General features: G+C 44.7%; 1 protein-coding gene across 1 annotated transcript in view; it reads right to left on the reverse strand.

Annotated features, from left to right (window-relative positions):
- SLC26A8 (solute carrier family 26 member 8) overlaps nt 1–25,945 on the reverse strand; it is a 3,758,415-nt gene that overhangs the window by 2,444,747 nt on the left and 1,287,723 nt on the right. The window contains exon 5 of the mRNA XM_078644342.1: nt 2,661–2,808. Within this exon, the coding sequence (XP_078500468.1) occupies nt 2,661–2,808 (148 nt within the window). The remainder of the gene's footprint in view (nt 1–2,660; nt 2,809–25,945) is intronic.

Below are 25,945 nucleotides of genomic sequence, written 5' to 3' on the forward strand. Positions count from 1 at the left end.
TATAGATATATATTAACATAATATTAATAAAAAATACAGAATATTATTACCGTAGGATAGCGGAGGTGTAAAAATTACTATTCCCACTCCTGGAAGTGCAACAGTAGGGAAAGCGTTGGATAGCGTAGGGGTAGAAATTACTATTCCCACTCCAAAGAGTGCAACAGTAGAGAAAGCGTTGGATAGCGTAGGGGTAAAAATTACTATTCCCACTCCAGAGAGTGCAACAGTAGGGGAAGCGTTGGATAGCGTAGGGGTAAAAATTACTATTCCTACTCCAGAGAGTGCAACCGTAGGGAAAAGGTTGGATAGCGTAGGGGTAAAAATTACTATTCCCACTCCAGAGAGTGCAACAGTAGGGGAAGCGTTGGATAGCGTAGGGGTAAAAATGACTATTCCTACTCCAGAGAGTGCAACAGTAGGGAAAACGTTGGATAGCGTAGAGGTAAAAATTACTATTCCCACTCCAGAGAGTGCAACAGTAGGGAAAGCGTTGGATAGCGTAGGGGTAAAAATTACTATTCCCACTCCAGAGAGTGCAACAGTAGAGAAAGCGTTGGATAGCGTAGGGGTAAAAATTACTATTCCCACTCCAGAGAGTGCAACAGTAGGGAACGCGTTGGATAGCCTAGGGGTAAAATTTACTATTCCCACTCCAGAGAGTGCAACAGTAGGGAAAGCGTTGGATAGCGTAGGGGTAAAATGTACTATTCCCACTCCAGAGAGTGCAACAGTAGGGAAAGCGTTGGATAGTGTAGGGTTAAAAATTACTAATCCTACTCCAGAGAGTGCAACAATAGGGAAAACGTTGGATAGCGTAGGGGTAAAAATTACTATTCCCACTCCAGAGAGTGCAACAGTAGGGAAAACTTTGATAGCGTAGGGGTAAAAATTACTATTCCCACTCCAGAGAGTGCAACAGTAGGGAAAGCGTTGGATAGCGTAGGGGTAAAAATTACTATTCCTACTCCAGAGAGTGCAACAGTAGGGAAAACGTTGGATAGCATAGGGTAAATTTTACTATTCCCACTCTAGTAAAAATAAATTAATATAATTCACATAATCATCAATTAATCAATTAATACAAATTAATTACCAATTAAGAATTAATTACCAAATAAAAATAAATTAACAATTTATTCTAAAAAAATACCAATTCATTAATTAACATATTTAATTAATTATAATTAAATTAATTCCCACCCTATTTCCCTATAAACCCACAACCCACTACAGTAAATAAATTAATTTAATTCACATAATTATCAATTAATAAAAAATATTGATCAATTAATAATTAATTAATTACCAATTAAAAATTAATTAACAATTTATTCTAAATAAATACCAATTAATTAATTAACATATTTAATTAATTATAATTAAATTACTTCCCACCCTATTCCCCTATAAACCCACAACCCGCTACAGAATTAAATTACACAATAATTAAATAACATAAAATTAAGTACTTAAAATGTATTAAAAATTCGATATTTTTAATAAACTATATTATGTACTTCGATATTTTGACTGTCTATATTTTTAAATTCGATATTACATTACTTACCTTCAAAACGATATTTTTGATGTGTATATTCTGTCCATTCGATATTTTGTCCATTCTATATTTTGGACTCGATATTTTGGTTTGTCTATATTTTGGATTCGATATTTTGACCATTTACCGACAAATTATGTGGAAACGGTTTAAGAATCCCTTCATGTAGCTAAATGTTTCTAATAGCGCCTCCATTGACAAGAACATTGTCAGCAAGGACACTTTCATGCTCAAGAAGAGCATATGTGTGAAAGGCGCTTTCATGAATCTGACAAAAACAAATTTAGATATATGAAAAAATATTTTGCTAACATAAACTCCGGTATGAAAAGCAGTGCTTGGACAAATGTCTACAATGTAACCACTTGCTTACTGGACAAATTGTTCAACATGTGCATATATGTGCAGATAATGGGACAGATGCACCGATTACCCTTTCTTGCCAAATTATTAAATGAGATGTTTCGCCTTGCCTCCAATTTGTCACCAGTCCAGAAGGAAAGCATGGCATGAATGTTTATTTTTACACTGTTTTTAAAAACACAAATTCTTGTGAATCAGTACCGAATAAATGTTCCCTGAAGTTGATGATTAGGCAATGTGGAGAGGCGCACTCACTATTTCAGTGACACATGTGGAGAAGTGTGGCTCACTGGTTAGAGGAGGCAGACCTGGAAGCAGAGGTCAGCCCGGGACCAGGGTTCAATTCCCGGCTCGGCAGGGTCTTGAGTCCTAAAAAAATTTCCATGGACTCGACAATTCTCGCTCCGGTGCCTACTCGATTCACGGGTTCACACTCTGCGACTCTGGGCAATAGCTTGCTTAATCTCCACAACGGCCCCTCGTGGCGGGATGCCTGGCTTTCACCTTGCGGATACCCTGCCGGGGTTATCTCACAGGGGAATACCAGGACGGGTTCCCTAAGCAAGCGCTTAGAAACCGCTCGGTGATTTGCGCTATATAAATTCCTGTACATTTACATTTACATACATTATTAATGTACTAGACTTGAGGGAGAACAACACCGTAACCATAACGATGAAACAAAGGAAAATATTAAACATAATTTACAAATTGAAAGTGGGACTTCGATTCTGACCTGGTTGTTGCTGATCACATAGCCATGCTTAAGGGCAAACATCTTGGCCATGGAGAGAAGAAGGAAGTAGCTCACGAGAGCCAGAAACAGAGCATCCATCATAAAAATGTCAAGCTGCGCCAACGTTGGCAACGTTGGAGTAGGAAACCTGTAAACAAAACAGGAGAGCATGATTCAGAGCCAATCAGCCTTACTCGCCATCTTAGAAGAGACATGGATTGCAAATTCTTTTCACTGTGGTGCAAAGTAAACTTTGAACTAAAATATGGACAAAAGAGATCAAAAAGTAAGACGGACAAGTGAGCTATCTACTGTAAGAAATTACCACCTGTCTGTGAAGCAAAATAGCCATTTATAATTGTCTGTGTGCTTATTCCTAAATTAGTATTTGAAAGTAACAAGGACCCCCTGGTAAATTCCAATTTCTAGGACAGGGTATAACACAATGTAAAGTAAATTCCTAGACAATCATATAAATATTCAATATATCTCAAACATGTGTCTAATTAGTCAATGTGTAACTTGTGTTGCACAATAACAGCTTAAAAAGGGTCAAAAACAATAAATATAAAAAACGATATAGATATTTTATTAATCAAACATTAATTTCGTAAAAAAATTATACAAGTATATAGTACATAATATTGTTTTAGAGACATATATAAAAACATACATATCATAAATATTCAATATTGTCAATTAAGCAGAGTAAATAATGCTGTGGCAGAACGGTTTTACTTTTTGAAACGCGTTTCGGCGTGAGTTACGCCTTCGTCAGGAAAGAGCCACAATTCCTGTGGATTCCGCAGGGAAAGCCAGGAATCAAAGGGAAATACAGTTTCTCTTGTGAAAAGGTACCTTATTTATTGGATACCAATCTTATAAGGGCGGGTCAGGTTGATAGAACCCGAAACGAATTCTCTATGGTAGATGAGTTTCAAAGGGTTAAAAACGATTGTCCAATCTTAATAATGGATTAACAGATGATCCAAAATAGATTAAAGACCGGAAAGTATGTCTTGCATGGATGGCAGACTTTGATCATATTTGTAGCATGCGTGCAACTTTAACAGATAGTCCTTGATAAAGGAGTGCTACGCAGCACAGGAACTGCTAACGGGGAAGCGCGATCGACGGATCGCGCTTCCCTTAACAGTAAATCAGCAGTATTAAAATGTAACATTCAATTGCCATAGGAAATCACGAGCGTTTGCAAACTATTAACATAGTGTCTCCATCCCCTGCAGGGCCACCATACCTCAGATTTCGAGCAGGAGTTCAATGAGAGGAATAAGAGAGGTATGGAAGGTGAACCTGAACGGGGGAGGAGGGAGGGCCGCATGTGAATCTATAAAAGATATCAATAATGGAGAACCACAGTGTACAGGTAAGTAACTTGTTTTTCTCCAGTATTGTATCTTTTATAGATTCACATGCTTGAATCAGAATAGCAAGCAGTTATCAAAGGGTCAGCCGCGCCACGGATAAAGTGAACCATCCACTATGTGACCCAAAACAGAAAATACAAGCAATAATCATCATCATCATCATCATAAATCTTATTATTTCACCTTAAAAGATATACATAATTACATTCAGAAATATTAAAACATTAAAATAATAAAATCAGAATTCATCCGGATAATAGAAAATGTGCTTTGTACAGAATTTCAGATTTTATTCTAGAGTCCGTCCATAATCAGTCACTGGCCTTGAGATATTGGCTTCTCCGGTACCACATTGCTCCTAAATACTTAGCAACAGCAAAAACAATGTGTGTAGACAGATCAGATTTGAGAACTCTGAACGTGGCCTTACATTCCGTGAACCCCAAACTTCTGCAAATGGGAATAATCCATTTCTTTCGAGAAGCGTAGTAGTCTGGACAAAAAAAACCTATATGCAGTTCTGATTCATTGTCCACTCCACACGCCGGGCATAGGCTAGAAGGAGATTTACTCCACTTACTAGTTAGCATTCTGATTGGAAGAGTCCCATGCCTCCATTGTAAATATAATTTCCTAAGAAGTGGAGGATGAATATTATCCAGGGCTGGTTCAAATTTGTAGCTGTCCTTGATGGTTAAAAATAGTTCTGTGTGCGTTCCCAAAGTTTCTTGGCGACACAGTGCCGCTAGTTTGCTTTCGTGGTATACCTTGGCCAATCTCTTTTTGGAAATTAATGGGACTGCCGATAGTGGATCAGTCCAAAGTATCGATAAGCCCAATTCCTCCAGCTCGGTTCTAATAAATTTAAGCCACTTGATTTTACCAGCATTAGGCATGGCTAGGACTTCCTCCAGACCCTGCCTGTAACTGCTCAGTTCAGGAACTGCCCACAGCCTGCGCCAGTAAACGAGAGGACGCAGTGCCAGTTCTTCACTTATGGGTCGCAGCCCTAGATCTAACCTCAGTGGGACTAGAGGCGTACTAGGCGGAAGTCGTACCACCCTCCTTATAAACTTGTTCTCCTCTATCATCAGTTCATGGGAAGGTACGTGCCCCCACAACTCACAGCCATACATAGCGGCCCCCCTTGCCTGTGCCTTATAAATCTGGAGTGGTGGGCCAACTGGTTTGATGGATGACCTATTGTTTCCCATAAGCCTCGTGACCCCTCCTGAATACTGTGCCAATTTAAGTAGTGCTTTCTGTTGGTGTGTGCACCAGGTCATATTCTTATTTAGCAGGAGCCCAAGGTACTCAAAGGTACGCACCCTCTCTAGTCTCGTCTGTCCAATAGTAGGGGCAGTTCGTAGCCTTTGTGGGGCATTAAAGACCATAAATTTGGTTTTTAGGTGTTCACTTCTAGGCCATGTTCCCCACAAAATTCGACAAATCCATTTAGGACGCGCCGTATCCCCATAATCATAAAGAGCGTACATTATGAGCTTCTACATGTATATTTATGTGTGAAAAAAAAAAAAAATATATATATATATATATATATATATATATATATATATATATATATATATATATATATATATTGTGAATCTGTGAATCCCAAAGGCCCAAGCATATTTGGAAGCACACACTGAAGCTGAAAAACCGAAGCTTTATTAATATTGCCAGCCAGCGAATTCACACCTGTATGTTAGTTTAATTGCCGACGCTGGAATGCACCGTCTCGTAAAAGGAGAAGCCACGGAGGTAACGATTATAAACCGGTTGGCACAGCGGCTGAGCCCTAAAATAACCAGAGAACTCACCTGGACCTTACGAAGGAAATGATACTTGCTGAAAAAATGAAGTCTATGAAAACCCACTATGGGAAGAACTATATGTTCCAGCATGCTCCTGTGCACTTAGCAAACACCCACTATGGGCGGGACAATACTTCAAAAGCATGCTGGACATTCATTTGACCTCCTAAGCAGGCGCCCATGAAGAAGAGGGCATTCACCTCGAAACGCGTCGGCAATGAAACTAATATACAGGTGTGAATATGCTGCCTGGCAATATTAATAAAGTTTCGGTTTTTCAGCTGCAGTGTGTGCTTCCAAATATGCTTGGGCCATTGGGATACAAAATGGAAATGCGGCAGCCCTGCCGCGCTGGAATGCACCATCTCGTAAAAGGAGGAGCCACGGAGGTAACGATTACAAACCGGTTGGCACAGCGGCGGAGCCCTAAAATAACCAGAGAACTCCCCTGGACCCTACGAAGGGAATGATACTTGCTGCAAAAATGAAGGCTATGAAAACCCACTATGGGAAGAACTATATGTTCCAGCATGCTCCTGTGCACTTAGCAAAGACCCACTATGGGCGGGACAATACTTCAAAAGCATGCTGGACATTCATTTGATCTCCTAAGCAGCCGCCCATGAAGAAGAGGGCATGCACCTCGAAACGCGTCGGCAATGAAACTAACATACAGGTGTGAATTCGCTGCCTGGCAATATTAATGAAGCTTCGGTTTTTCAGCTGCAGTGTGTGCTTCCAAATATGCTTGGGGCTTTGGGATACTATAAATATATATATATATATATATATATATATATATATATATATATATATATATATATATATATATATATATATATATATATATATATATATATATATATATATATATATATATATTGTTATCCAATGTGCCTAAGCTTTTGGGGAGGCACTCGACATTCCTCCGCCCTGCGGGCTTCTCTCTCGGCGCACTTCCTCGTTTCACATAAAGTAAAATCTGCCCGACGCGTTTCTGGGAGCTTGTTCCCGTCATCAGGGGCTGCATTCAAGAAATGTTTGTTCATGCATTCGTATTTACCGGGCATTGCTTAGACCACACCCATGGTAGGCGTGTGTTCAGTACACCGTCATGCCATGCTTTCTGGGATAGGTAGTCCGTTTAATGCATGTAGTTTTCATTAGGTCTTTCTTGAAGAGTGATGCTAGTGTTCATACCTTTGTAGGCTGTGTTTACGGTTCAGTGCGCTATAATTTTCTCATGGAGTCCTGTCCTCAACCTCCAACAAGTTTGGAAGCGATTGGCCTCGACTGCCGCACTTGGTGTCCGCTGCTGCAGTCGATGGTGCCATCCCCCCGACCGTATATATATAGAGAGAGAGAGAAACCAAATCCTGAAATTGAAAAAGCGAACTCCTCCACCAGGAACGGACCACCACAAAAGGTTTCAAAGTTTCAGTGCAATTTATTCAGCCTTCTCACACAACATGACGCGTTTCAGCCGGGTCACCCCGGCCTTGATCACATGACGTGTCAGGAAAAAAACACCCTTTAAATACTATGAAACAATGTAAAACCCTCCCATTTTCACATGAAAAGGGTAAAAAGACTAGTAGTCAATTTTAAAGTGCATAGTGCAATCAAGTAAACACAAATCCTGTGACAAGAGTTCAACAATTAATTTTGTACATTGTTCAACATGACTTTATTATTATTATTATGTTTCTTATATAGCGCCTGAATCGACCCCCGAAGGGGTATCTCCGCGCTTGCCTTGGGAACCCGTCCTGGCTTTTCCCTGTGAGATAGCCCCTACAGGGCATCCCCAAGGTGAAAGCCAGGCATCCCGCCGCAGGGGGGCCGTTGTGGAGATTAAGCAAGCTTAATGCCCAGAGTTGCAGAGTGTGAACCCATGATTAGGTCAGGCACCGAAGCGAGAATTATCGAGTCCATGGACATTTGAGCTCAAGACCCTGCCGGGAATTGAACCCTGGTCCCGGGTCTGACCTCTGCTTCAGGGTCTGCCTGCTCTAACCAGTGAGCCACACTTCTCCATGGCTTAAATATTACTTACACTTGATTAAATGCAAAAATATTTTAAAAATACAAAAATATTTTAAAGATTTTAAAGAAATCCGGGGCCAGTGCCCAAGTCTTAATCCATAAACAGGACTACTTGTATAACACGATTTTGACAACCATTGATCATAGTAAAACCCATATGTGCAAATAGTAAAATGTAGTTGGTTACAACCCTACATGAATGCTAAATTAAAATAAATGAATGTGCGGATGCAATTATCAAGCAGTCTAGCAGAAAACCAAAGAGATGAATACATTGTTCGACAATCTTCTACAGTTCTATCTTCAAATTCGAAAGTCTTTAAAAAGGATCAGTTCTCGACAGATAAATACAAATGTGTATAAATATAAATTAAATAGATATTATTAGGCTAATAAGTGGAATCATATTGAAATGATTATATATATCTCTCAAATATTAACAATAGATTGATAACCCTCTTCCAGAAAACCCCATAGTCACACTAGAACAAACTAGAAGACCAATAAGGTAATATACAATAAAAGGTTACGTTAAAAATCCATTCTATTCTCAGAATAATAAATTAACCCATAATTATAAAATCTAAATTCATATATATACACAAATTAATAACATCTGTATATGAGGAGCTTAGTTCATCACGAAGTGAACATAACATAGGTATAGATATAGTACAAGAGGAAAAGCCTAATATTGAGCCCAATATCACATAGACATCTAAAACCTTCTTGATACAAAACCAACATAAACTTGTACATTCATAGAAAATTGACCATATCTTCCCCTGTGTTCAACCCGTTAGGTATCTTGGTATTCAATCTAACTATGTATTGACTTTCTAATTGGCGGAGTTTCTTCTCCCTATCTCCACCACGTGTTGATTTTGGAACAGAGTCAATTACATAGTATTTGAGGTCATCTAATTTGTTTTGATGTACAAGTTTGAAATGGCGGGCAACCGGATAAGATGGATCAGAATTCACGATTGCCCGCAGGTGTTGGAGAATCCTATTGAAAACTGGAAGTTTAGTACTACCGATGTAGGATAGATGACATGTGCATTCTAAAACATATACCGCACAATCGGTTTACAAGTAAAGTAACCATTGATCTTACTAAGTATACCTGAAAAAGGGTCTACAAAAGATTGTTTGTTGATACCAAACTTACATGCACGACAAGAGAAGCATTTTACAAAACCTCTCTTGTCAGTTAGCCAATTCCTTTTATCTATCACTTCAGGACTGGTTCTAACTAGAGCATCTCGCATTGACGGTGCTCTTCTGAAAGTGACAGTAGGCTTATTGAGAAGTTCTGGTGACAAAATAATGTCAGTGTGAAGGATAGGCCAATGCCTACTCACAATTTTCCTGATATCATGTTCTTGACTACTATAGGTAGTAATTAACCTCACTAGTGGTAAAGTGGTTTCTTCAACCTGAGTCTCATCAGTTACCTCACTGACCTCTGCTGCAGCAATTATGTTCAATTTGTCAAGTGCCTGCTGTAGATCTTTGGCACTATATCCTCTGTTCATAAATCTTTCCTTGGCTTCATGTAGACAAATGTCTAAATCCTCCTTTCTATTACAGATCCTTTTTATACGTAAAAACTCACCATAAGGAATGCTTTTTATGAGGTGCCTAGGGTGAGCGCTGCTGGCATAAAGAATGGAATTTCCAGCTGTTACTTTGCGGTGTAATTTTGTGCAAATATTCATTTGATCAATAAATACCTCTACATCTAAAAATTCTACCCTAGAATCACTGACCTGTGCCGTAAATTCCAAATTAAGAGAATTGCTATTAATCTTCCTGACAAATTCCATGGCTGAGTCTTTTGTACCTTTCCAAATGACAAACACGTCATCAATAAAACGCCACCATCTGATGACGTGTTCTGAATAATCTTCACTATGGGTCTGCATGAGGACGTGCTTCTCCCACCAGCCAACGTGCAAGCACGCATAGCTTGGAGAGAAGCACGCCCCCATAGCGACACCCCTAAGCTGATGAAACAATTCCTTATTGAAAATAAAGAAATTGTTAGTTAGACACATTTCCGTCATCTGGAGTAACATTTTGTTGTGCTCATTATAACAGATATTTCTGTTAGACAGGAAGAATTTAATAGCATTCAAGCCGTCTTGATGATTAATACTCGTATATAAGGAACAGATGTCCATCACTACCAAGTGATAACCATCCTCCCAAGTTACATCTTTAAGTTTATCCAAAAAATGTCCTGTATCTCGAATAAAAGAAGGCAAATCAGCTACATAGTCGTGAAGAAAAAAATCCACGTACTTAGACATTGATTCAAGTAAACTACCTTGAGCCGAAATAATGGGACGCCCTGGCACTGGGGTTATCTGTTTATTAATTTTAGGGAGTAGGTACAGGGTTGGGGTAATAGGATGCTCTGTTCTTAAAAAGTTGTACTCATCCTTATCAATTAAACTCTCTCTCTTCCACTTAGATAGTTCTTTAAAAGTCTGATCCTTTACTTTCAAAAGAATTGGAAAGGCTACCTGCTTGTAACATTGAACATCACTCAATTGCTTTTTAGCCTCTTCCAAATAGGCATCTCTAGGCCAGAGAACAATATTTCCGCCTTTGTCAGCTTTATTAATTATGATATTCTTTTCTTTAGTAAGCTTATCCATAAGGCGGAAATATTGTTGTTCTCTATATTGAATCTTTTTATTCATAGTAATGCATTTTATATGAAGAGTCTTGAGATCATTAATCACGCAGTCACCAAAAATATCTATGGCATCTCTTGCCATGACCGGCATGAATGTCGATGGTGGGCGAAAAGGAGTAAGGGCAGCGTTAGATGTCGAAATACTCATGCCTAAAAGATCTTCCTGTGTGTTTAAATCACTCTCATCATTATCATCTGCCAATCCACTCACTGTACGAAGAGCAGGTACATCAGCTACTTGAAAACGAGTACTGGGCTGATTATTAACATTAATCACTGTTGCCTTAACATTTGCTTTCTTTAGTTTATGGAACTTTACAAGTTTTAACTTTCTGATAAATTTGAAAATGTCAATATGAGATTGTACATATTTAAAATTATTTTTTGGACAGAAAGAAAGTCCCAGAGACAACAGCTGTAATTCTGCAGTATTTAATTCAAGCTCAGTCATGTTTATAACAGTGTTGACAGACGATTATATATATATATTCCAACAAACTCGTTCGTACAAATCCAAAGAATGCTGTCCAGGCCAACAGCTAGGTTCAAAACAACTGGTGTTTATTCACAGCGCACTCTGTGCTCTGTGAATAAACACCAGTTGTTTTGAACCTAGCTGTTGGCCTGGACATCGTTCTTTGGATTTGTACGAACGAATTTCTTGGAATACGGGTGAGTGGCGATCCCGTCGCGGCCCGCCACTGCTACTGCTAGCGGCCATCAATGCTTCTTCGCCGACTTCTGTTGGATATATATATATATATATATATATATATATATATATATATATATATATATATATATATATATATATATATATATATATTAGTACATGATGAAGAAACAGACACGAAGAAGATCATAATTTACACTAACAGACGTCGCAGAGCAGCTTGCCGAGCCTCTACATCCACCTTCTGCCATGCATCCAGGCAGTAAAGCTTTGTGAAGTTATGGATGTTCGTCCATGTCGCCGCCCCACAGATTTCAGGCAAGGACACTCCGGTGAAGAGGGCAGAGGAAGCTGCCACCTTGCATGTGGAATGAGCTGTGACTTTGGTAGCCAGAGGGCGGCCAGCCCTCTCATTGCAGAAGCGTATAGTCAATGAGAGACAGCGAGCAATAGATGCACGTTTCAAAGCCTGATCCTTCCTTGGAGCAGAGAAGGCGATGAGCAACTGAGTAGATTTTCAGAATGACTGAGTCCTTTGCAAGTAGAACTTTAAACACTGTTTAATGTCGAGTGAATGGAGGGCTCTTTCAGCTGGCAAAGATGGAGCAGGAAAGAAGGAGGGCAAAATCACTGGCTCATTTAGATGAAACGTAGAAGGTACTTTAGGAATAAACAAATGATAGGTACGAAGAACTAATCTATCCTGATGAAACTGCAGGTAAGGCTCTGTTGTTGTAAAGGCCTGGACGTCAGTAATGCATCTAGCTGACATGATGGCCAACAGGAAAGCCACCTTCCAGAACAGGTTCTTTAAATCGCATTTGTGAATTGGTTGAAAGGGGTGCCTCATAAGTTGTGACAGGACACTGTTCAATTGTCATAGCACCCAAGGAGGTCTTATCAGAGAGTAGGCCCTGTAGAGTCTCTTGATGAACTCCTTCACCAGTCTATAGACTACAAAGACCAGAAGCTCGTCTATATGTGGATATTGCCGCCAAGAACACCCTGATGGACGTATGCCCCAGGCCAGCTTTGGCGAGAGACAAGAGATAGGACAAAACGTTCTCAAGAGGTGATGGGAGAGGATCACAAGAGTGCCCGATACACCATGAGCAAAATCTTTTCCATTTGGCCGGGTAGCATATGATTATAGAAGGAGCTCGGGCTTTCTGCAGTATTGCTTGACATTCTTCAGAAATTGCTGGCTCTCTGAATTCTGTGTGATGAGGAGCCAAGCCGACAAGTGAAGCTTGTGAATTTGCGGATGAACCACTTGGCCCTTGTTCATGGAGAGAAGATTCTCCTTTGGCTGGAACAGGATTGGAGACGACCCGCTTAGGCGATACAGCTCTGGGAACCAGTACTGCCACCTCCACTCCGGGGCAACTAGGATGATGCGGCAATGCTCCTGTTTGATCTTCTGCAGAACCTTTGGAATGAGAGGAAACGGAGAGAAAGCGTAAGCAAATGTTCCCTCCCAAGAGAAGTGGAAGGCATTTCCTAGAGAGCCTGGCTCAGGAAACCCACAACACTGAAAAACTCTTTGCAACTGATTTTCGTTTAGCTACCACTTGTGACGTTGTTTGGTGTCTCTGCTGAGGGAGTCGGCCCACTCGTTCTGGCCTCCTGGTACATGTTGAACTTGTATCGATACCTTGTGGGATATCAGCCATTCCCATATCTGCTGACCCAGGACTGAGAGGGCATGAGATCTTGTTCCACTTTGTTTCAGCAGAAAGAACATGGTGGTGGTGTTGTCCGTGCGAATGAGGATTGACAATTTTCTGATCGTCGCCAAGAATGCCTGGAGGCCCAAAAAAGTTGCTTTTAATTCTAACAGATGTATGCAACACTGAGCTTCCTGAGTTGACCACTTTCCGTGAATCTGTATCTTCTGTAGGTGTGCACCCCACCCATCCATGGAAGCATCCAATGTCATCACCAATTTTGGTTTCATCGTAAGGAAGAATAGACCTGGAGAAAGCTTTTTTGTGAATGCCCACCAGGACATCGCTCAAGTCATCTGTGGTGTGATTGAAACAATGGCTTCGAATGAGCCGCAAGATTGAGTCTACTGAGCTGCTCCTGTAGGGGTCTCACACGCAGGCGACAATGTGGGATGAGATTGATGCAGGACAACATCATTGCTACCATTGATTTGAATGTCGGTAATGAAATGCACTTTTTCGCGGATAGGGATTGCTCTGTTTTTTGTAGGCGTGAAATCCTTTCTTCCGTGGGGGAAGGCCTTTGAAAGCATGGTATCCAGAGTTGCACCCAGAAACACTATTGACCTTGAAGGAATGAGACAGGACTTTTCCTCGTTGAGTTTGAGAACCAGTGTGGGAAAGAGCCGAACGCAGGCGTCCATAGAACTTTTAGCAGCCTGGAAGGATGGAGCCTTGACCAACCAGTCATTCAGGTAAGGAAATACCTGGTGACTGGATCTCTGGAGAAAGGGTGCCACTGGCGCCATGCACTTTGTGAAGACTCTTGGAGCCGACTTTAACCTGAAGGATACCACCTTGAACTGGTAATGGCTCCCTACCACCTCGAATCTGAGAACGCATTGATGCTTTAGGTATATGGGAATATGGAAGTTTGCGTCCAGAACATCGAGGAAGGACGTATAATACCCTGCATTCATGAGAAGCAAAATTTCATGGAGAGACAACATCCTAAAGTGTTGACTTATGATGAACTTGAGGTCCATTATTTGCCTCCATTTTCTTGTCTTTTTCTTTATTAAAAAGAAATGACAGTAGAACCCTAGATTGTGTTGAATGTGTGGCACTACTTTGATTGCCTGTTTTGAGAGAAGCAATCTAACTTCCCTCTTGAGAACTGCCAAATTGACGATGAGAAGTTCTTTGTGAAGGTAGATACGGAGGCTATTGAACAAATTCCAGGGTGTGACCATGGAGGAATACATCTAACACCCCTTTTTCGGAAGATTTGAGCTTCCATTGATTGAAGCATTTGGAGTAAGCAGGCCAAATTGAAGTGGGACTACGGTACCAGAGGCCTGTGAATCCTCATTGCCTCTTGTTGGCATCATAAACTTTTCCTCCTGCCGCTGGGTGACGACACGGCAATGCTCTAGGGTAGGCTGGTATGGAGGTTTGACGAAAGGGCTGTGCAGAGTACTGCAACCAAAATCCCTGCTGGTAGTAGGGTTGAAAACGCTGCTGGGGTGGAGGACGAGAGAGATATTGACCTCTATCTCTTCCCTGAAAAGAAGCAAGCCTCTTTTATTGCAGATTCATCAGCAAGTTATCTGTGTCTGTGTCCGACTTTATCGACTGCAGCACATCATTCACGCGTTTGCCGAACAGGAACTAGCCGTAACACGCCATATCCAACACCTTGGACTGAACCTCAGGGCGAAATGATATAGCCTTTAGCCACCATTGCCGCCTTAAAACCGCCGCTCCTGCCATTTGTCTGAAGGCGAATGATGAGATGTCTAGAGCCACAACAATGTTCCCGGAAGAGGTTCTCTCACCCTCTGATAGAACATCCTTTGCCTCCTTCTTATCCTCAGGAAGATACTTAAACAGGGAAGAGATGTCTGACCACATCTGTTGAGGCACATCTCCGGAGGATATCTAGGGCATTGGAGGAACTGAGGGTGGTGTCTGGAAAAGCGGAGAACATTTTGCCAATGTTATCCAGAAAGCGGCCTTCCTTGTCTGGTAGAAATGAACAGGGAAAAGTAGGATTTTTAGATCTTCGTTGAGCTGCTTGCATAGTAACTGAATCAGGCAGAGAAGTATCTTGTGCATGATCCTCCTGTTCTTCTTATGGAGCATGCTCTTGAAATGTGTCTAAGCATTGAGCCCAGTGACGCCCTGCATCAGAGAAGGAATATTCACCTGCCAAATAAGTAGATGGATCATCAAGCACCTCGTCCTGGTATTTGACTCTGAGCTGAGAGTGGCTGTATGAAGGGCCATATGGGCCATCATCCTCAGATTTCTGAAAATCCAAGAGGCGACTAGGAGGCAATAGGGATATCTTTGAAAAGTCTTTGAAGGCACAATGTCTTTTTCCCTCCTCGACGGAGACAGACAGGCCCGTCGACAGATTGTCGATGCTGTCATCGACGGTAGAATCGTCAGTGGCGGTTGGAGAGAGAGACCCGCCGACAGTGAGGTGACGAGCTGGATGGTCGACATCAAAGCCTTTGTTCACGGAGACAGTCTTACGACAGTGACAGCACCACTTAAGTGTCTGACGATTAAACCGCTGAAGTCGCTGACAAAACCGTCGACGGAGAGCCTGATTTTGTGGAAACGAAGACCGTAGACGGTGATTTCTTTGTCGACTAGCAGATTTCCTCAGTTGAAGAATCCCTGGAGGGAGTATGAAGTGCCGACGGTGGAGCAGAACCAGCTCTTTGATGACAGGTAGAGGGACCAGGCTTATCTTTTTAACCCTCTTTTTCTCAGGCCTTTCCTTACTTTGAGAACTAGATTTTTTAGGCTCTCTCTGCGAAGAGGAAGACCCAGATTCCCTCCTTTTCTTGGAGAAGGGACGGGCCTCTCCTCACCTTCAGAGTCGGAGTCCTTAGCAGCCTTTTTTCTTTGCAGCCATAGAAGCCTATCCTCACGATCTTTGGGGGTTTTTTTTTGGAAAAAGTACGACAGTACTTGCATTATCTCCTTTTGTGGTCAGGATACAGGCAATAAAGGCAACGTGGGTCTTCAAAATACAGTCTGGATTTTCCACAAGTCTTGTATGGCCTGAAAACCTTTTTTTAGACTCAGAAATAATAAAGGAAAAATAGGTACTCACACTCCTAGAATGTACCTCAGAAGAAGAGATGAAGCAAAAAATTAACTGTGAGCTGCAAGTTCAAAAAAGCAACAGTAGAAACACCGTGACTGAGCAGAGCTCAGTGAAGCTTCCTAATACATGACATGCGGTAAGAAATCTGAGGTATAGTGGCCCTGCAGGGGATGGAGACTTTATGGTCTACAATGTGATTGGCTGGAGTTTGGATGTTTTAAAACAATGGTAAAAGTGTTACTTGAGGTTGGTGATTCCCAATGGCAATTGAATGTTACATTTTAACACTGCTATTTTACTACCGTGGGACTCCCACCATGACGACGGGGAAGATGGGACTCCAACCATGACAACAGGGAAGATTCAAGCATGTGAATCTATGAAAGGGACAATACTGGAGAAATTAACTGTACACATTCAGTGCTTAGGAAAGCAAAAACTAAGCAAATGCTTTTGTAATTCTGCAGTGTGAAGGAAAGATTTTAATAGGATCTAAATAAATCAAGACATTGTCCTTGGTAATGCACAAATTATAAATATTGACTGAATTTCGATTTCTAGACATTATTACTTTTGTCCAAATAGTTTGATCAGTAAAACTGTATGTTAGATAACATTTAGTGGCCATTCCAACGCATTATGCGCGGTATGTAAATGAAACGATACTTTTGTTATATCAAAATATCACCTGCTTCCTGTCCATTAAAGCTAAGTGAGTTGCAAAAGTCTGTTGTTGTGAAAATTGGGTTGTGATTCTAAAAAGTTTGGGAAGCATCAAGGAACCCAGTAGTAATGAACAATGATGCTCTTTGAAAACAGGAGGGAGGTAAGTATAGTATTGCTTGAATAGTTATGGTCATCTTGACTTTCCGGCAGCTCCAACATTTTGAATTAGTAATCAAACCTGATTATAAATATGTACACCTATGGCAGTTTAGGTTCTTTGTGGAAGTGATAATTGGGCCTTGCATGCTACCCTCGTTTTTATGGTTTAAATCTTTTTATTGATTTCCAACATAGGGAAAGAGAGGGGAACAGGACTTCCTGCTCCTGATAGGCAGTGCAAATAGGACAATAATCAGTTAGCAATGTAAATATTACAGGGTAAATGCTTGGAGCGGGTCTACAAGAGAGCTCTCAAACATAGGAGACAAACCACAAAAACACCTTACCCAACCCCCCCCCGCCCCCCTCCCACCCCTTGTCCACAAACTATGAAGAAAAGAATGGGGAAAAAGAAGATAAGGTCAATCCTGCCACAATCACCGTGCCCGCCCAGGGTTATGCTTCTCAGGGATCTGTGTGTCAGCCAATCGCAGGAGCCTCAAGTAGCGGGGGCAGGACAGCTCCCGAAACTCCTCCGTAAGCAGTGTCAGGAAAGGGCGCCACAGTTCGGGAAACTCCTCTCCTCTACCCGCCAGTGTGATGGACAGCTTCTCCATCCCCAGCACATTCCAGGACCGATGAATCCACCCTGAGTGTGGGGGGCCTGCGGTGATCGCCAGTGTGCTAATATGTTCTGAGTGGCAGCCCCTAATGCAATGGCTATGAGACGACCTCTTCTGGACTTCAGAGGGTACATCAGAGGGTTAAGAAGCCCCAAGAGTTTATAGGCTGGGAAGCTTGGGAGTTGTGAGTCTAGGTGCGAGTATATCTCGTCGGGGATTGGGCCCTAATATAGTTGGATGCGGTCGCAGCTCCACAAAACGTGTTCCAAGGTGCCTAATACCCCGCAGCCCCTCCAGCAACGATTGCTAATGTGGTGGTCAAAGCGGTGGAGACGTTGCGGTGTATAATACCAATAGGTGGCGACCTAGGTCAGTGTCTCAGTAAGCCCTGCGTGGTATGCAGAGTGACGGGCCCTATAAAAGATGCCATTCCATTCTTTGTGAGAGAGGGTCCTACCCAGTTCCCGTTCCCACCTCTCCCTCACTGCATTGTATGTATGGGTGGAGGCTACTAATAGGTGTTTGTAAAGGTCGGCGATTGGGCTTTTGTCCAAGGAGCGGGTGATCAGCCACTTCTCAAAGGGGGTGACATAGCGTTGAGCTCCCGGTCTAATTTGTTGTTGGAGTGCCCAATGTCTAAGTTGCAGGTAGTGCATTCTGTCTTTCTCTAGGATACCATAGTGTGTTCTAAGTTGCAGGAACGGAAGTGTCCCAGCGACCGACATGGGGAGGAGCGCCAATCCACGAAGGTCTTAGGGTCCATTCCCAGCGTAAAGTCGGGTTGTTAAATGGTGGGGTAAGTGGGGAGGGGAACGATGTCAGCTCACGCACGGTGCGGTCCCAAACCTATGAGATTGTGCCTGTGATGTAGGACTCTTAAAGGTTGGGCGGTCTATGCTTCTTCCGGAGGAAGGGAATACCCTGTACAGGCATACCTGCAACAGCCTGATCCTGGAATAACCAGTGTTTTTCCGACTCCAGGCGCTGCCATTCAACTAAATAGCGGAGTTGTACCGCATTGAAATAAAGCTGTAAAGTCAGGGATGCCAACCCAGCCTTGCTCCGGGGGGAGAACAGCCACCGCCTGTTTGAAACGCGGTTTGCGGCCTTGCCAAATGAAGTGCGACAGCTCGGACTGGGTTTGTTCTATCCAGCCTGCAGGTGGGCGCAAGGGAAGGGTATGAAAGAGGTAGAGAACCTGGGGGAGGATCGTCATTTTAATAGCAGCAATCCTGCCCAACAATGAAAGAGGGTAGTGTTTCCACCTACCCAGCTCTCTGCGAATCGAGGTCCGCAGTCGGCCATAGTTTGCTTCAGCAGTGTCCGGTAGGGTGGGGGCTAGGAGTACTCCCAGATATGATACTGTTGTGGTGGACCACTGGACTGGGTGCTCTTCCTGCAAGTGGGCTAATGTTGGTGCAGGCAGAGAGATGCTGAGGTAAATCGATTTATCCGTGTTTATCTTGAAGCCCGAGTCCTGCGCGAAGGTGTGTAGCTCCATGAAAAGCACCCTCATAGATTGGATAGGGTCCGAGAGGGACACCAGAGTACAGGCTAATCTTGTGATTGTCCGCCCCAAACTTGATCCCCGTGATGAGAGGGTGGGTTCGGACCCTCTGAGCGAGGGGTTCCATGTAGAGTGCCAAAAGGATTGGAGAGAGAGGACACCCCTGCCAAGTGCCTCTCCCTATATGGAAGCAGGAAGACGTCTGGCCATTAACTCGCACAGTAGCCTGCGGTGAGTGGTAGCAATTCAAGATGCGGGTGCAAAGTACATTCCCAAAGCCGAACCCTCGTAGGACCTGTTTTAGGTAGGGCCAGTGAACCCTATCATAGGCCTTCTCGGCATCAATCGTTAGCAACATACAGTCCCCCCTAACACGAGAGGCCCCCTCTATGAGGTGCAGGACCCGTTTTGTGTTGTCACTCGTCTGGGAGATGAAAACTGCTTGGTCCGGCTCCACTAACTGAAGCATATAGGGGCCGAGTCGCGTCGCGAGGATGTTCGTGTAGAGCTTGAAGTCAATATTTAGGAGAGAAATTGGCCAATACGCGCCACAGGTGGTGGCATCTTTGCCAGGCTTCGGGATAACAGTGATTGACGCCTCCAGCATCTCTGCAGGCCTGGTTGAGTAAATGAGTTGAATAGGTCCCGTAGCAATGGGGCTACTTGGTTGCAAAAGGTCTTATAAAAAGCTGCTGAATACCCATCTGGGCCAGGTGACTTCCCAAGCTGGAGACGGGAGATAGCTGCAATAACCTCCTCCAGTCCGATATCCCGGTCAAGGTAAGTGGCCTGCGCGGTGTTCAGAGACAGGAGGTGTGCAGCTGCTATATAGTCGTGGCCATGCTGTACGTCGAGGGAGTCACTCGAGTAAAGTGAGGCATAGAAGGGCCTGAAGACCTTCGCTATGGCCATATCATCGGAGGTGAGGTCTCCTCCAGGTGCGCGGATGGAATGCATTCCCCTACCGCTGTCTCACTTCTCGAAGCTTATGAGCCAAGAGACGGCCACATCTATCCCCTCCTGTGTAGTAGGAGTGTCGTAGGCGGAGCGCCTAGTACTCAGCCTTGTCCTGGTCCAGGGCCACGAGCTGCTTCCGCTCCGTACAGAGCTGGCGCCAGGCTCTGGCAGCGCCAGTGCGTTGGTGCATTTGCTCCAACTCTGCCATGCGTTTTGAACGACCGGTCCCGCGGGTGCAAGTGACGCCACAGATCCATAAGATCCAGATCTCGGAGTCGCGCCAAGCCGGATTGAGGAAGGGCCCCCACCTGGCTAGTACGTTGACATGAGGGGCCGACGAGATTGTCAAAGACGAGGTTAAAGTCCCCCCCCAGGAACAAGTGCCGTTCAGTGTTTGCTGTGGCTTCAGTGAGTGCCTCGTGTAGGAATCTATCTGGGCTCTCATAGGGAGCGTAGGTCGAGCCAATCAAAAGGGATATCCCCGCAACCTGGAAGTGGTATGTGAGCATGCGACCCTTGATCTCAGCCACCCTCTGGAGCACCCTACCCGGAAAGGAGCGAGAGACAAGTATGGCCACCCCCGCTGTTTTGAAGAGTAGGAGGAAAAAAATTGTGTGGGGAAGGCTCGAGATTTCATCGTGTGCTGGTCTTTGTGTAGGAGGTGGGTCTCCTGCAGGAGTCAAATGTCAGCTGTGGATTGCTCCAAGTAATTAAGGACTGCACGTCGTTTGATAAGGGTTATTCAGGCCCCGAACATTCAGGGTCAAAACCGAGAGAGCTACCTGGCATCTAATGGATGAGGGCATGTGAATCCAATCAGAGGTTGGGCAAGGAAGGCTTGCGAACGCTGCAGAGGTGGGGACCGGACATCGCCCCAGTGGCGAGGTGTAAAAATAAAGAGGGAGAACTGTGGACAAGGGAAACCCACCCAACAACAAGAAACACAAGAGAAGGGAAAAAGAACGCAGAAAATTCAAAGTGGGGCAGGTCCCAAAAGAGTAGCCTGAATAAGGAACAGCATAACAAGGTCAAGAAGAGAAAATTGTCCGCCACCCCAGGGTGACTGGTCGAGTAGTGTGGGGGTGAAGATCATTGATCCAACCAAGGTGTCCGCCCCACCCGCCGTTCCCGATCTGCAGAGATGGGCAGTGGAATGTCCGGCGCTCACAGGTGTTCATTTGGCGGTGGAGTCCTCTCCTGTCAGGGCCAGGGCGGCCGCGGACAGGGCCTCCTGCTGGCTCTTGGTGATCTCGGCTTTAGGCGGGCGCTGCGTGCGTCGCCGCCTGGTCTGGTGCTGCCAACCTGATGGGGAGGTCTCTGGTTTTGGGGTAGAGCCGCGATCTTCTTCCTCCTCCGGGGGTTCAGTCAACCCCAGTATGCGGCAAGCCTCTGCGAAAGAGCGGATCTGGTGGAGTCTCCCATTGTGATGAAAGATTAAACGAAAGGGGTATCCCCAGGAGTACGCAACCCCCAGGAGTACGCAACCCCCAGTTGTCGCAGGTGGTCCGTGACTGGGCGAAACTGTCGGCGTCTCTGAAATGTGATCAGAGCTAGGTCCTGGAACAACACCGGGGAGTGCCCTTGATAAGATATAGGATAGAGAGACCTCGCTTTGGCAAGTATGAACTCTTTGGTCTTGAAATCCTGTACACAAACCAGTATGTCCGCTGGTGGGGGGTTGGGTTGCGACTCTCCCAGTATAAAACGGAAAAGGCCCTGGGAAAACGCGAAGACGTCGCGTGTGTCCTCAGTCAGCCTGACCCCACGGATCCGGATATTATGCCGCTGGGAGCGGTTCTCTAGGTCTTCCAGTTTAGTTTGGAGGTCGGCATTTTGATCCTAGAGTCTGAGCACCTCTTGCTGCAGCGTAGTCTGATCCGACACTGTGGCATCGTGTCTCTCCTCCAGAGAGGCCACTCTTTCCCCGAGTCCGTCCACGTCTCGCCACAGCTCCTTCACCTCCGCGGCGAATTCTGTCTTGACTGACTGGATGTCCTCCCTTAGGGTGAGGAACAGCTACTCCAGGAAAGCCTTCGTAATCAGTTCTTCTCCAGAGGCTGGGGCGGTCCACTCCTTCACTGTATTCGGGCACCAGTCACCATGTCAGTGTTGGATAGGGAGCGTCCGAAGATGTCCTTTAGGCCCTTCGGCTTGTTATTCCTTGTCTTGGACATGCCACTAGACCTCCCCAAAAGGCAGCAAGGTGGGGTCAGCCGTTTTGGTGCAAGCTCTAGAAAGATACACTAATTCTATAGAAAAGACTGGACCACCAATGGGCCAGGGTGAGGGACCCCCTTCACTGGTCCAGGATCGCCGCACGGCCACACCGGGAACCCCCCAGGCGCCAAGGATCGCGATAGACGGGTGGCAGCTATCTGGCACCAGGTAGGGACATGTCTCCGTACTCCTCTCCTCGCAAGGCCTTTAAGCCGGGGAGTGCTGCCGGTGCTGCGTAGCCAGAGCCTACCTCACTCTCCCTATGGCTGGGCTCTGGGTGCTCAGGCCACTGAAGGCTATACGTGGTGTGGGGCCCCGGGGCAGGCACTGTGGCAGTGGCTAGAGATTGTGCAGTCTCCTGGACTAGGCCCCTGGTGATCGCGGGCCCCACGCAGTGCGAGTCGACAGCCTCTCCAGGGACCCTGGGGGTCAGCTTCAGTGCGGTGGGAGCTCAGCTGGCGCCGCCATCGTGGCGAGAAGGCGGTCCATGGGTGCGATTGGGGGATGTCGCCACTCACCTTCCCCGTCAGTGCCTCTGGCTATGCAGCGTCCGAGTCCCCACGTATATGCCCTGTCACATCAAGAGTGACTTGCCGATCCGATCCAGCTCCGACCAGGGCCTCAATCTCTTCGCGCTCCTCTAGCGCCATTGCAGCCGCTCAGACTTCGTACCCGCTGGCCAGGCTAAGCGGGCCGGTGCGTCCCAGCTAGAGCAGTGCTTCGGGTGTCTGTTGTCGGGGGAAGGGGGTCCGTGCCTGCGGAGCGCTACAGGTGGGGCAGGCCTACCCCCCTGGCACTTGGCCGCCGCAGCTCCGCGGCGTCCAGCTGGCGTAATCCGAGCTAACCCCTGCTCTCACTGGGGCACCCAGGCAGGCCCTCTCTTCCTCTCAGGCCGGAGAGCGGCAGGGTCGGGAACCGATGCAGACCAAGGGGGCCCAGCGGAAGCAGCACGAACGTGAAAGCGGGCCGGTCAGGCCCCGTGCGCAAGGCCCTGGCCACCGCAAGAAGGAGCTCCCCCACTGCTCCTGTCAGTTGTCGCAGGCTTCACCAGTACCTCTGAGCTGACTCCTCGCTCTTAGCCGCTCCACCCGGGGGATCTCTTATCTGCCAGGCACCACCGGGTCAGTCTCCCTCTAGGGCGGCAGCCCACACGCCGTCCGAAGAGCCGGGACAGCCGAGGCCGCGGAACTGGGAGCAGGCCTCGGAGGTCCGTAGAAGGCACCTCTCCTGATGTCTAGAACTCAGCCGCCCGAGCGGGGGCCGCCCCCACGCTCGATATTCCACCGATTCCATGACTCCAGACACGGCAGCAGGGCTCTGGGCGGCAGGACAGGGTAGTTCGGATCTCCGCTAGAGAAATCAGCACGGCTACTTTCCCAGGAATGCTATTTGGTGCTGATTTTGGCAGACGGTGGGCAGAAGCTCGGAGAATCACGTCCTACTCTGCCGCCATCTTGGACACGCCCCCTACCCTCGTTTTTACAGAAGAAGTATAATTTGACAAAGTTCTCCCGCTGCAGTTAGAATACCCAAGGAAACTTACTACTAGAATTAAAACTACACATGAAAGGCCCTATTCACAGGCTGTATTTTATAGAATTTGTAGTAGTACTTCAAAAGTACTACTAAAGTGCTACAAAATGCTATTCACAAACCTATGAGTTGAGATCTTCTTTTCCAGCTCTCCTATCCATTCAATAGGGGAAATCTCTGCACATGTACGTTTACTACTGTCATATAGTTATGCTTTGCCTATATGCTGTGTTAAGTTAGCATGAGCTTATTAGGAGTTTAAACGCCATTTAACCTTTCTGCTGCTTCTGCGCACGACACTTAACTGTTATTGTAGCTTTGAGCCTAGTAGAGTGTTTTGATTGACACACAAATAATATGTTGTTACTCTGATATCAGCTTTGCTTAGTGAGCCATGTCTGTACAGTGAGTGCTGAAGCCTTCAAGGATATCTCGACACAGTTGTTGTGAGGTCTGATCTTCGCACCTTCCTAGACATAACATACATGCAGCTGCGGCCAAATTTAGGCTTTAGGCGCGTTTTATATTGCTTTGTACAGAGCATACACACACACTTGATGGTGCTTCGCATGCAGAGAGCTGGTGGAAGATGATGTGATCCCTTACCACTAGGATCTGAGGTATGGGCCCGCCCTGCTAAAACCCAAAGAGACCTTCTTAGATATAATATAATATACTAGCAAGGGAGGGTGAGAATTAGGTGTTGTTGAAACCTAATCATTTTAACATTTTAGCATGCTGTCACCTTTTGTATTCTATGGACTAGTAACTATGCTGATTATTTTGCTTCTTATAATATGTTGGCTTGTATTAGCTAAGATACTGCGTTTGAGAACACTGCATTAGTAAATAAACATTTCAAATGTGCACGCGTCCTCATTTACTCCTAGTTCTGGATTGAAATGAATGTATAACGAAAGAGTGTTCATGTGTTCCACGTTACCTGAGGTATTCTAAGTCCATGTTCTGGTTTGTCTAAGCATTGGGAGTTTGTAATGACCAATGAGACACTGTAGCTAGTCGGGTAGGGGATTTTGGGTACTAAGGTGAGTTTTGGGACACCCTAATTCACTGAGGTTCAAAGTCTCTATGCACAGTTCTGTAGGAGAACGGAATCCCTGCGACACTACCTAGGCCCTCATTACAAGTTCAGGGCTAAATTCTGATCCCTGCACAAACTTGTTTACAAAGGATTTGCAATTAAAAGTTGTGCGATAATTATCACACCTTTCCAGTTTTTTCCTGACACATTCCAGTATGTCAATCCTGCCAAATTTTATCAGGGGAAAAGGCTTGGAAAAAGTGAAAAGATGTGTAACTCATGTGTTAAAAGCCAATTTTACATATTATGCCATGTTTTCCGATTGAAAATTTGGAATACAAGTTATTTAACACACATGGAAAATATCTCACCCCGGGGTAATGGTATTTACCACATGCAGATTTCTTCTCCGACCTTAGCTTCTGCATGAGTATCTGATTATAGACAATATTATCTTGTGAAATTGTGCACTGATCTACATGTCACAGCCTTACAGATGTCAGAAATAAGGACATATCTAAACCTGGATATAGTTGCAGCTTTTCCTCTTGAAAATGGGCCTTCAGTTTGCCAGGGAGAGGTCTGTTAGACAGCTGATAACATACATAGAAATATGCTACCATTCATCTGGTAATAGATATTTTTGCAAGTAGCAAGCCTTGTCTAATACGACCACAATTAAACAATTATTTCATTTTCCCAATACACTTGATTTTCTCTATGAAAAGAGTAATTGACTCTCCCAAAGTCTAGTGAATGGACAATCCTCTCTGCTGGCATAGATGGACTTCGAAGAAAAGAAGATAGAGTAATAATCTAGTTGATGTGAAAGTCAGATACCAATTTTGGTCTAATGGAAACCCGACAAATCTTCTCAAAGCTCATAGCAGTAGCCCATCTTAGGAGGAAGGCAATATTTGTTTATCTCTTTTTCGACAACTGGCTAAAAAAATCGGACTCTCAGCCAAAAGCAGCAAAGGTCTTCAAAACCACAGCCAGGCAGCTTTCCAAGCTGGGTCTTCAGCTCAACATGGACACATACTACCAAACCTAGTACAATGGCTTACAATTCTAGGGGCAAATGTAGACATGTTAAATAAAAGTCTGCATCCTTCTGAGGAGATACTATTATCCCTTGTGAGAAAATGAATGAAGCTCA

Source organism: Lissotriton helveticus, chromosome 5_1, assembly GCF_964261635.1.
Source record: "Lissotriton helveticus chromosome 5_1, aLisHel1.1, whole genome shotgun sequence".
Lineage (NCBI taxonomy): Eukaryota > Metazoa > Chordata > Amphibia > Caudata > Salamandridae > Lissotriton > Lissotriton helveticus.